Source organism: Protobothrops mucrosquamatus, unplaced genomic scaffold, assembly GCF_001527695.2.
Source record: "Protobothrops mucrosquamatus isolate PMUCROS unplaced genomic scaffold, P.Mucros_1.0 scaffold115, whole genome shotgun sequence".
In the NCBI taxonomy this organism is placed as follows: domain Eukaryota; kingdom Metazoa; phylum Chordata; class Lepidosauria; order Squamata; family Viperidae; genus Protobothrops; species Protobothrops mucrosquamatus.
In genome coordinates, this window is record NW_015386487.1 from 1,342,214 (window position 1) to 1,354,978 (window position 12,765).

At 56.8% G+C, this 12,765-nt stretch overlaps 1 protein-coding gene across 1 annotated transcript; it reads right to left on the minus strand.

Moving 5' to 3' along the window:
• Window positions 1-525: 525 nt before the first annotated feature.
• Window positions 526-2,610, minus strand: FOXR1 (forkhead box R1). Its single transcript, XM_015812885.1, has 6 exons — window positions 2,490-2,610; window positions 2,201-2,290; window positions 1,624-1,679; window positions 1,235-1,464; window positions 782-1,014; window positions 526-554 (listed from the first exon to the last, which is right to left on the minus strand). The coding sequence occupies exons 1-6, from the start codon at window positions 2,608-2,610 to the stop codon at window positions 526-528; spliced, it is 759 nt and encodes a 252-aa protein (XP_015668371.1).
• Between the last annotated feature and the right edge of the window lie 10,155 nt (window positions 2,611-12,765).

Here is a 12,765-nt window from a genome sequence, read left to right on the forward strand (position 1 = left end):
CCTAAGAATTGGATGAGGTCAAACTGGACATTTGGCCGTTGAGGTGGGGTTTGGGAAGGGGATAGTTTAATTTAATGTAACATTTCACGCCGGAAAACTATCTCAATAAAAGTTCCTTCTGAGATAATTCCTGTTTCAAGAGGAGGGACAATATAAACAAACTCCACAAACAATCATATCACGTTGCTCTTTGAATGCATTTATTGGAATGCCAAGATTCTTCTCTAGGTTGAGAATTGAGAAAATTAACTTTTACTGCTTTTACTGCTTCAAACAGAAATTTCAACAGAAAACCAAATGAGGATCATCTTCCCTTCTTTCAGGGAAAAGGCCAACCAACAGCCTCCCAATCAGGATGAAGCTCCCTTGCTCAGTGCCTTCCCAGCCGAGGGCCAAGCAGGCGATGTGCAGAGCCTCACAGATTGCCCATCCCTGGAAAATTTATCTTCTTCCCCTTGGCAAAAGTCAAATCCTCCTTGGGAGCTCCGTTAAACAGCCATCTCTGCCAGTCTTCCAAACCAAGGATCAGAGGCGAAAGAGAGACTGCATTAATTCTGGGGAAGGGAGATGAGGATGTTGGTTCACCAGGTCTGCCAAGAAACCCCATGGCAAGGGATTAGGCAGCCCTCCCAGAATCTGGCACTGCCAGGTGGTTCAGCCTGCTCACAGCAGACAGGATGTTGGGTCCAATTTCTTCCTCAACCAATCCTTCCTCTGGGAGTGCCCCGCCCCCAGCCTGGAGCACCCACATCCAACCAGGAGGCAGGAGGGAAGGGCCCACCTGGCTTGTCCATGCTCTGGTGCACCAAGCCCATCATATCCTCTGGTAGGGCCTGCGCCTCCTCCTGAAACTTCCGGCGGCCCTCTGTGGTTAACTTCCACAGGCGGGACTTGCGGTTCCCTTCAAGGCACACAAAGTCTGTGGTCTTCTCAAAGCTGCTGCTGAAGCAGAGGTTGTGCCGGACAGTGTTTTTCCAGCCTTCCGGAGCCGTGCGGAAGAAGGGGAAGTGGTGCCTGCCAAGAAGGCAAAGGGCCAGAGTCCCAGCATCACACCCTGGTAAGGGCCAGGCCCGCCTCCACAGGGTCACTGGTGGCCAGACCATAATGCTCTCGATGGAGCAGGAAGCCCTCTGCTACAAGGCCACTAAGAGCAGAAAGGGCAAGGAAGGAAAGTCCTCCCCTCTCCCAGCACCCTGTCGTCTGCCCGGATGCTGCTCAGCTGCAAGAGCTGTACCTGGTGAACTTGTAGATCTCCTGCACAGTCAGGCTGCTGTCTTCACTGCTGCTCAGGGCAAGGCTAATCAAGATGCAATAATTGAGAGGGGGGCGAGGCCAGCCACCCTGGGCTCGCAGCTTCCTGCTGCGGAATTGGATTCCCTTTGCATTCTGGCATGCCTGGTGGGGGCTCCAGGTGTCCTCTTTTGGAAGCAGGGTGGATTTGGCTTCAGTGGCACTCCCAGGATCCTGGCAAGTGCAAGACGGGCACATTTGAGCCAATGGGAAAAACTGGTAAATGCAGGAGAGGGGCCAGCAGAAAGAGGAACTGGCTCTGGGGGCTCTGGGGCAGGGCCCACAGCTGTCCCAGGGAAGACTTGGACCGGGGCTGGCAAGGGTCCCCCTTGCCTCAGACTCCTTGCCCCTCACTCTCACTTCTACCCACTGTTTGTGCTTCAGCAACACTCCGTGCCCAGGGAAAGGTGGAGGGCGGGTTTTAAACTTAATCAGGAAGGCTGCCACAAAGAAAGCAGCTTCTGCAAAGCACCCCCCACCCGCCTATAGGCCCCGCCCCAGCATTCTCCGAAGTTTCATGCTCCTCTCGCAGGGGGGACGCAGCCTGAGCGCCTGGTGGCACCTCTTCTCCCGGGCGGAAGTCTCCGAAGCGGGCTGGGTTGCAGGACGGAGCCTCTGGAGCAGCGCGGGGAGGAGGCCCAGGCAGGGAAGGCAGCCCCGCGGCGTGTCCGGGGATGGGGCAGACGAGGTTGGGGTCCACCCACATCCACAGGTGCGGCTGCCCGGCAGTCTCTGCAGGGGAAAGCAGCAGCTCAGGCTTAGCTCAGCAACGCCGCCGCTCGCCCCTAACCTCGTTGGGCATCCGCGAGAACCCCGCAGGACCGGGGTTCTCGCTGCTTTATTCCGAGCTTTTCGGGCAAGGCCGGGGCCCCAGGCGAGGCCCAACGTCACTCGGTCCCTCCTCGCTTACCGCGAGCCTCCGAGAGGGAAGGGCGAAGGGCCTCGGCCAGGCCGCCGGCCGCCTGGTCGAGCTGCGCCGTCGGGAGGGCCTCCTCAGCAACTGGGGAGAGAGGCGGTTAGGCGGCTGGCCTCCGGCAGGGACACAAACACGCCGGCTGTCCCGCCCTTTCCCGTCCGCGACGGAGGCTGATCCAAAGGAACGGCCGGGCCGAAAGCAACCCGGGTCACCCGCCGCCCCTCGAAAGAGGCGGGGAAGGGCGAGTCAGCGGTCGGGGCGGCTCCAGCAGGGGCCGCCTCACCTGGGGGCAGCTGGTCACAGGTGGCATCGAGGGCCAGTTCCCGGGCCAGGTCCCAGCCCTGGAGGCCGCTCCGCAGGTGGAGCCGGGCCCAGAAGGCCGGTCTCCGCAGCCGCAAGTCCATCCGGCTGCCGTGCGCACCACTTGCGCGGCCCGAGGGTTTCAGGGCGAGCCGGGCCGTCCTGGGGCGCTCGTCCCTTTAAGCGCTCTGCGCGCCGCCGCCAAAATTGTTTCGCATTCCCGACTTCTGGTTTGTGGGGACGGTAGAAGAGACACAGTAGGGGGCGGGCGAGGTTATCGGGAAAGCTCTGCAGCTTGTTTCCCTTTTCACACAACCGTTTCATCTCAGTCGAGATAAACTTCAGTTTAGTTGAGATATTGTTCAAACCCACACTCTACACTTGGCCATGGTTTTAACATTGTGTAAGCTTGGAAACTTGGGTTCAGTAAACCATGGTTCAGCTAATCATGAACAAGTGTGCCTTGGGAACAGAATTTATGTGTTTCTCCCATTAAAGCTCAGATTTATGACCATTAGCCCCAGGAATGCAATGGCAGGCTTGGGTAGCCAGGCGAGGACCAGATGGCCAAGGAAGGGGGGGGGTCTTGGGCAACCCTACTCTGGATTGGGAGGGAGGCAGAGAGAGAGAGATACAAAGCTGCCTTACTGTGCCAGATGAGCAAAGCATATTAATGGTGTGCAGGAGCTGTTTTTTTGCAGCCCCTTCAAATTCCAGGGGCAGTTTGTCTTCTGCATCTATCTTCTTCTGCCAAGCAGATCTTGTGTCCAAGTCCAGGCTTCCAACCCTCTTCTAACACCAGACTCATCCCCTCACCCTCCACCCAGTCAGAGACACAGCTGGGCCTGGCTATGACATCTTTGTCAGGCCAAGCATAAGCAGGTTCTTGCTCACATTTCATCCTCCGAGAGGAGAGGCCGTCCTTCTGCTCCCAGGCTTCCCTCTCTGCTGGTGAGTTGTCGAGAAGCAAAGGTGGCTGGAGTTTGCCCAGGTATGTGCTGAGGGGCCAGCACTCTGCACATGGTCCAGGGCAAAGAACCCTCCACTCAGGGAATAGGATGCTTCTCTAGTGACTTAATCCCACACAGGTGAGAGTGGAGACAAGGAAGTTGTGTAATCTCAATAAGCTGCAGTGCATTGCCCACCCCTTTCCCTCCTGGGTCCTTTGTGTTCCGAGACCATCTCCAAACTTCCACTGGTGGCACACATGGGTTCTTTTGCCGCACAGGATGCCATTCAGAACAAGGACCATCACACATTATGTGGACACAAAGTCATTTGGATGTTGAACTATCCTACTTTCTGGACTGATTCACAACAAACCTATCCAAGATGAATGTGGTACACAGATGCCACCACAGTTACACAGGCTGTGGGCAGGTCAATTCAGAGCAGACCATTGTTCTATAGGTTGACCCATTGCCTGCATTTCAACAAGCACTATCACTGAGAGGAATGGGATAGGAAAAGGTCTCCTTATTATCATAGAGATGTAAAGGCCTAAATGACCTTAGCCCTAAGCCTAAAAAAATGGGATTTTGTTTTTAAAAAATTATCAAAATATGGTCAAATTGAAAAGTAGATTGTGTTTACTATGTTGTCATTTTAAATGATACATAAAATGGCTAAGATGCAGTAGTAGTTCTGTATTTGGATCAAATGAAATACACCAAAATGAATATGTAAAAAGGTAAAAATCTTCCTCTCAATAAAAATAGTTGTTCAGTTTTCCAAAGTCACTGAAAATTAAAGATTCAGAGGAAGTAAAAAAATGTGAGTAGTAAAACATTTCATATGACAACTGTTCATTCTGAACCTTGCCCCCTTCCTCAGACTTTCTCACTGAAAATCAGTCAAATGGAGGCTAAATCCTGACTGGTCTCTTCCTTTGGGCTGTGGGAGTGTCTCCATTTTCAGACCTATTTTTTCTCCACTTGCTATGAGATGCCATAGGCAGCTTAAAACATCACTGGTAATAAAAATTTAAAGCATATTAAAGGAAGCTCTATTAATTCATAATTATGTTGGTCTTCCATTGCTTTTCTACACTAAAGTATACATACCATCAAAACAAGGCAAGTTATAGATACTATATTTTACAAAACATCAAAATGGCTCATGTAGGTAAAAGGGATTAGAATTTAGGTATTATTTATATGCCAGCCCTTCCCCATTTTTGTACCAGAGCCAATGGCCTCCCGAGATACTGTCATGGTGCCACTCATGGGAGGAGCCCCCTTTTGGGCTCTTTCTCCCACTCTTGGCCCAGATGCAGAGTCCGGCCAGGCCTCTTTCCCTCTGGGCCGAGCAGGTGCGGAGGAGTCTGTCCTGGACTCTGGGGTCAGATGGGCGATAGGGCTTTGATGGGGATGGGGGAAATACATGGCACTGCACTTGGGAGAAGGGAGGCTGAGAGTCATGCCCCCCACCTCCCTCTGCCTGGTAGGGGGCAGGGGCTACCTGGCAGACTCCCCAGGCACGGTGGGCTGCCCTTTCCTTGCGGGTGGGATTTCCTCCTTCCCTCCCTCCAGCTGGCAGGCATTCTGCCAGTGACCCCATGGTGGCGGCACCTCTGCTGCCTCTCTCTCTCCTTGGTTTAGTTTGTGCTTAGGGTTGCTGAGTAAATCTGCATTAATTTGCATATGAGGAAAGCAAGAAAAGAGCAGAGGTTGCTTCTTTTTAGAAGAGACTGTCTCCGAAGGAGGTTCTTCCTCAGGAAGGGAAAAGAAAGGCAGGAGAGCCTCTGTAAATCCATTATGCTCTTGCTTTGTTTCTTTTTTATTAGGCTATGGTATTTTTATACCTCCTCAATCACAAAACTGGCTGTCTGACAGGAATAATACAGAGAAATCTTTGTATAAAATAAACAAAATTTGTCAGCTGCAATTTGACCAACACTTCCATGAAACAACTCTAGAAGGATAATTTACAAGCCAATTCTGGATTTTTGAAAGATGATTACTCCATGGACCTCAATGTCTAATCAGAGAATAAATCTCCCTTCAGGCTAAGCAGCGGAAACTGAATCTGGCGGGCCTGGACAGGCAGGTGAGGAGCGCTTCGCTTCACCTGGTCAGTTCCAAAACCTGAAGCCATGATGCCCCATTTGACTTGGATTTTTGGTTTAGGGTCTGTCATTAGGAGTGAAATGTGCTCTGCATGTCTGGGGAAGAAACTTCTCCCTGTCTCTTACACCCCCACCCCGGGCTTAGAGATTGCTCAGACTGTGATGGAGAAAGCTTCAGGCCACACACACCCCAGAGATAGGGCCACACCTGGTGCTGTCTCCACAAAGCAAGGTTGGGGTGGTGGATCCTCACATTCCCACCACCAGAGGCCCAGCCAGGAGCCCTGTTGGAGGCTGGCTTCTAGCCAAAAGGGCCTGGAGTGGCTTCCTTCCCTGCAGCCTTCCCCGCCTCCTTCCTCCTCAACACCCACGGCCAGCCGGGAGTGGATGATGGGGGTTTCCTCTCTCCCTGACTTCCTGCTCACTTACTGCTTAGCAGGCTGTGGTTCACTGTGTCTATGGAAACCATTCGTTGCTAGGCAACAGCAGCAGCATCTGCAATGATCCCTCGCATCTAATTATCCCATTATCATCCACTGTGGCTGGGAGGAACTTGGGGAAGAGGGGAGTCAGGTCTTCCTCCAACGAGGAGGCGGCTTCGAGCACTCAGCAAAGGGCCCTCTCCTCGCCTGCTCACCAGCACAGGAGTCCTGCTGCCCTGGGTCCTNAACAAGAAGGCCTTCCTGATGCATCATGAGGCAAATCAGCTCTTTTGGGGGAGGACACCCCCCAGGGCCACTGAGAACTGCTCTGAAGTTGGGGAAGGTGAAATTCCTGGAAGGGGGGGGAGTTCACCTTCTAATTGCAAGCCAGGACCCCCTAGACCAGTGGTTCTCAACCTGTGGGTCGGGACCCCATTTGGGGTCGATCGACCATTTCATGGGGATCGCCAAGCAAGGCTGTCCGCCATTTTTTTTGTCCGCCATTTTTTTCCCCTTTTCCGGCGGGTGCCTTACCTCCCTTGGGCTGGGCCAGCTGGTGGTCGGCCTGCTCCGTCTCTGCCGCTTGCCAGCTACGCCTCGGCCGGCGCAGGGGGCGGAACCACGGGCAGGGAAAGTCCTTGACTTACGACCGGTTGAGTAGTCCTCGACTTACGACTGGTTTAGTCCTCGACTTACGACCGGTTTAGTCCTCGACTTACGACCGGTTGGGGTCACGGCATTAAAAAGGTTGAGAACCACTGCCCTAGACCTCTTCCCCCATGGCTCCTTTTGTAGATTGAGAAGGGGTGTCCTGCAAGGCAGGGGGGCAGCCAGGTGGGGAGGTGACCACCCAAAGGGGCAGGCTGTTCCTGGACTGGGCTTCCCTCCCCTCATTCTGCCAGTCTCATTCTCAACTCATCCCTCCATTTCTTTCGTTGCCATGGTTAACACCCACACCTATCTGGAATCCGCAAGTTCTTATCCCCCTTCCTAAACTGGAGAGGGGGTATCAAGCAGTCCCTGCCCAGCCAGGTTTGGCCCCTCAAATTCTCCCTACATTAGTAAAGGTCTGCAAAGGGAGGGGGAAGGTCAAGATATTCTGCTTTCTCGTGGGAGGGGGGCAGGTTTCTGTCCCTTCCTTGCAAGCAGACTCTTTGATGCTGGTCACAAGGCCAATCCAGGCTCCCCAAACATGCCAGAGGGCGGGCAAAGAGCCAGATATAGGGAGCAAAGGGTTCATCAGCAAAGGGGTGGGGAGGGAAAGACTGGGTGTCTGTGGAGATTCTCAGTCATCCAGGTCATGGTTGTCACAAAGGTTGTCACAAAGGATCCTTCCACTCCCTACCATCCAGTCAGAGCTGAAGCAGCTTCTTTGGATGAGAAGCGAAACCTTTTCAAAGAAAAATAAGAAAGTCCAGTTGCCTCCTGAAAAAGCAGCTTTGAGAAAAACTCGGTGGAGGACCTCGGGGCCAGCCGCTCTTAAGACTCTTCTGTCGCTACAATCTGTTTCTCACACCGTTGGGATCTCCTCGTGGTTTCCCCTCCAAGCAATTACCCGGTTTCATCCGGCTTGGCTGTTTCGAGCCCCCCCCCCGCCACGTCAATCATTTCTCTTTTCCCGGGATGAGCCTCGCCGCAGTCGGGCACCGGGGGGGAGGGGAGGCGCCCCGAGGGGAGCCGAAAGCCCTCACACACGCTCAGAGGCCCCCTTCTGTAGGCGGCGCCCACCGCGGCCGGCCGCTCCATCCATCCCGGCGCACAGGAGGGTCCCAGGCGGAGCAAGGCGAGAGCACCCCACCCCCAGGAAGAGCGCTGCTTGCCTGGCCCAGCAGGCGGCGCTCTGTCAGGTTAAGAGTCCGGCGAGGGCGCCCTCCGTCCCGCGGCTTCTCAGGCCGGGCTGCCCTGCGCGATCGCTGAGCGGCTCTTCGTCTGCGCTCGGCCAGGAGCTCCCCGCGGCGGACTCGGCGGTGGCAGACCGGGCAGGACAGAGAGTCCTGGGCGCCCCCGGCCCGCACGCCCTGCCCACCCGGGCGCCCCTCCGCGTGGCCGGCCGAGGGCTCTCCTCCTCCTCCTCCTCCTCCTCCTCCTCGAAGGGGTCCCGACTGCTGCCCCCTCGCCCGCCCCGGCAGGTGCTGCGCCCCGACAAGCCGCTGGGAGGCCGCGCCGGAGCAGCCGGGCGGCGCGACTCTTATTTTGACACGGCGGCGGCGGCGCCTGCCCGGAGTGGCTCCTCGCCCGGGGCGCAGCCAGCACACTCGGCCCCCAAATGAGCGGGCGGCGGCGGCGGCGGCGGCAGGCGGACGCGGCGGGCGCTGCTGCCCAGGGGCTCCGGCGCCTTTTGTGCGGGGCGAGGCCGTGCCGGGCGCCGCGGCGGCGACAGCGCGAAGGAGCGGCGTGAGGACCCGCCAGGAGCGCCCGACCGCCCGTTGCTGAGCGGTGCGGCCCGGCAAGCGGAAGCGAAAGAATCGCCGGGCGGACCCCCGCGGCCCTCCGCCCCCCGCGCGGCCGGCGGGAGCCACGCCACGGCCTCCCCGAAGCAGGTAAGCCAGCGCCGCGCCGCGGGCCGGAAGGGTCATTGTCCCGCCGATGCCGCCGCCCGGGACGCTGGCGTGGCCGCGCTGTCAGCCGCGGAGGGCGGGCCGAGCGGGACGCGGAGCTCTGCGCCGCCGGTACCGGAGGCGGGCAGAGCTGACCCGCGGAGGGCGGGATGCGCCGGCTGGCCCGGCCGAGCATGTGGATCGGAGGCGGTCCTCCGGGGCCCGTCGCGGCCTGCGGACTGCAAGACCGGCGGCGCCTTCCCGGCGGGAGCGAGCGAGGGAGAGGCCCTGCCCTCAACTCCTACGCCCGGAGGCCGCCGCCACTGTGCTCCGCCGAGGCTCCGCGACTGGCGGGCCCGAGGCCTGCCCTGCCGGGCTTTGGCCGCCGCTCTCCCCGCCGGGCCGGTGGCCATCTTCGCGGCTGGCTCTTCCCGGCCGCCGCTGTCTTCTGGTTGGGCGAGGAGCCCGCCGCCATCGCTTCGCCGCGAGGACGGCGCTCAGGCGGACCGCCTGGCTGGGCCACCTCCCTTCGACCAGCCTGGGAACCGGCGGGGCCGGCGGCGCGGCAGCTTCGTGGCCCAGCGCGGGGCCTGTGGCGGAGGCCGAGGCGCCCTCGAGGGAAGCCGGGGGACCGCGCTTTGCGGCCTGAGTGGGCTGCCGTCCCGTCGGCAGGGCGGCAGCCCGAGCAGGGAAGAGGCTGCGGGCGGACCTGGAGAGCGCAGCGTTTCTTCAGTGACTTCTGGCCCGAAGCCCCGCTCGGCTCCCGGCAGCCCAGCCCAAACGGCCTCTGTGGCTGCCCTTCGGGGAGCAGGGTCGCCAGGCAGCTGGCGCCCCGCTTGAGCCTGGGCTGAGCCCGGGCTGAGCCCGTTGCCTGCTTGGCTCGGCGGGTTCCTGTTGGCCTTCTACTGATGGGGGGGAGGGAATCCCCTCGTGGCTTTGCCAAAATTGGGTTTCCTTTGCAGGAGCACCTGCCCTGTGGCCTAGGTAGGTCTGGCCCCATTTCCATGTGGTTGCCCCCTTTCTGGGATGGGCCATCTCTCATTTCCTTGCTCTCTTGGCACGATGGAGCTGGCTGCGCATGCTTTCTTCAAGTGCCAAGTGGTACAGAGCTCGAATGCCCTGCGCCCCCCATTGCTCTGGCTCTACCAGCCTCCCTGCTCTGCTCAGTGGCTGCCACCCCAATGATCACACTGACATTTTGGACCTGTGTCTTGAGGTAGGGGTTTAGGCTGCAGGCCCCCCCTCCATGTGCCGGATAGCTTGCCCCCCCCTATTGTAAATACAGGTTGTGAGGATGAGGGTGTGGGTGCAAAGGGATTAGCTGTAGATCATGTCTGCATGTTGGTTAGGAGGGATGGCTTCCTCAGCCTGGAGCCCTTCAGATGTGCAGGATACCCAGCCTACCTGCTTCTTATGGGGATGGAAGTTTGGTGGGTGCAGATTAGGCCTTTAATTTTTGCACTGACAGAGAAGTCGGTTTGAGGGGGCCTTTGGGTTACTTAACACAGGCTCCTTTCTAGGCTCATCTGAGGCTCCTCTCCTTTCTCGCTGCTTCTTCAGGAGGCTCTCAGAATCCCCAACTCCATTTGGCCCAGGCTGGGTCTCTGGAACACCTCATTCCCAGCAGTCTTGCTTTTGGGTGTGTGGGGGGAGGATGCTCTTTAGAACATCCTCCCCCCACAGATATCAGACCTGCAGAGAGAGCTGAGGCTGGTTTGGATGGCGAGTGCCCAGGCTTCAGGGGAGCTGGCTTAGGCAGAGGAGCTTTACCTGCCACATTGCCTTACCACCTGTGAAACACACACACACTCTGACAGAAAGAGCAGGTGCTAGAAGGAATAGGTCAGTAAGCAGCGTGAAAGCGGTCTGTGCCCAGTCTGCCTGCAATGGCCTGGAGTGACCTCCCCCAGTTGGAGGAAGGGAGCCCCCAGGACACCCTGGTGGCCTGGCTCTCCTGCCTTAGGGAGTCTCTCCTGGGTGATGAAATCACAGAGGAGGAAGAATATGTGACTTGGAACTGCCCCCTCCCCTTATAAGAAAACTGCTGAGTAGTTGCTTTCCAAGGGGCTGCGGGCTTGGCTTGGCTTGGCTTGGCTGCCAGAAGCAACAGGGTGGAATTTCCTCTGCCTCAGGCCAGCTCATCTCAGGCCGGCCAGTGTGTCTGTGACTATGGACCAGACTGGGAGGGGGGAGTGGAGACTGGAGCCAAGAGCTCCCCCCTCCCTTAGGCCTGGTTCCTATTTTCTCATTGAGGCTGGGCTGTTTTACATTAGCCGGCCCCTCCCCCTCCAGGGTTCCCCATGCAGCCGTTAATGAGCTGAGCCTGCCTCCCTCCCCCCCAGTTTTTGGCTGTGCTTGGAACATTTTATAACCTTTTCTGGAGGGAGGAAACGCCAGGAAGGGCTGTCTCTTGCTTTTGTGAGGGGGGGGTCCCACTAGAAGGGGAGAGGCTGAGACCAAAGTCGCAGCAGAGAGCTACCTGCCTGGCAGCAGCCAGGTCCCAGGAAAGGCCAGGGGCATCCCAGAGATCTGAGGCTTGGGCCTAGCAAAGGAACCATTGTGGGCAGGTGGCAGAGGGTGGCTGAAGAGCGTATATGGTAGCTTTACTGTGGAGACTTGACTCAGGCAGGCATAGTTCATGCTGGGTTGGAGGTTGCCTGCTGGAGGTACTAAGAGCGAAAAAGAGTGAGCAGGGAGAGAGGCTCAGGGCATCGGGTAGTTTTATAAGATCTTTCCAGTTTTTGCTGGAATCCATTTCCTGCTGTATACGTACGTGTGTGCATTTTGTGGCTGCTTTTTGCGTCCACCACTTCTCACCAGAGCCCTTGCATGGCTTGGTATCCGTGTCAGATGCCTAGGACTCTCGTGGCATTCCCCTGCATGCCACTCAGAGCAGTGCCCTTCCTTGGGTGGGTTTGCTGAACTTTGGCTGCAGGAGGGCCAAGCGCCCTCTTGTCCAGGCAGCCTGGCTGCTGGGTAACTAGTGGTGCTCTTCTCTGCCAGCTGATCTGCTTGGTTGACTGCCCACCCTCACTCTATTCGAAGGACCCTGGAGAAGTATGTCTTGTGCTGCGCTCCCTCATCCTTCTCCGGCTGATCTGCACCCAGCCTCTCTTCGTGGGATTTGCTGTCTGGGGTGGGGTGTGTGTGGGTCTCTTATTTCCCCTGCATTCTGAGAGCACCCCTGTGGGCATCTTGATCTGCAGTCTTGATGCACCGTTTAGTGCAGCCTCCTTTATGGCTTCAGTTTGTCAGAATTCCCTGTTTTCAATGCATTTTTGCTAAACTAAACGCAAGCCTGAAAATTTGAAGCAGCCTCTTCTCCCCATGACTACAGAAGTCGTGTTGGAAAGGTCCCCCCCCCAGCCCCTAAAGCATGTATCGCCCCCACTTTTTGCCTTTCTGCAGAGAGATGTGTTTTCTTTTGCCTCTGCTACAGGAAGAGGAAAGTAGTGGGAAATGGGGGGGGGCACTAACCCTCCCCAAAAGGCAAATTCTTTCTTGTCACTGAAGCTGATTCACCCCGTGGCATCCTCAGCCTGATTGGAGTTTGGGACAAAAATCTTGAGGTTTGTAGCCCAGTGCCATGTGAATCGGGAGCTGCTCTCCTTCCCTCCCATGTCTGGTTATTTAAAACCCCAATTTATTTATCCTTTCCCTTGTTATGGGAGGTCTCCATCATTTCCTCATTATGCCTCAGGTCTTGCATATATTTGTCCTGCTGGCAACTCATTTGTAATGCAGTCCTACGAAGTCAAAGAAAATGGAAGGCACCAGCACACCCTGCCATTCTCCTGGCAGTTTCTCAGGCAGTTTCTCAGTCACTCCCTGGCACATTGTGCACCTGCTGGGCTCCCTTTCTCTTACAAAACCAGCTCCTTGCAGGAAAGAGAGATGCTTTCTTGTGGCAAGTGCCAGAGCCAACTGTTGCATGTGGAGAAGATCACCTTGGCATGGCTGCACTGCAGGAGGCTGAGTAGTTGGCATCAGGGCCTTACAAAGCTCTTAACAAAATAACAGAGTTGGAAGGGACCTTGAAGGTCTTCTGGTCCAACCCCTGCTCTACGTCATTTCAGACAAGTGATTGTCCAGTCTCCTCTTAAAGACCTCCAGTGTTGGAGCAGCGACAATTTCTGGAGGCAAGCTGTTCCATTGGTTTGCTGTTCTCACTGTTAGGAAGTCTCTCCTTAGTTCTAGGTTGCTTCTCTCCTTAATTAGTTTCCATCCATTGCT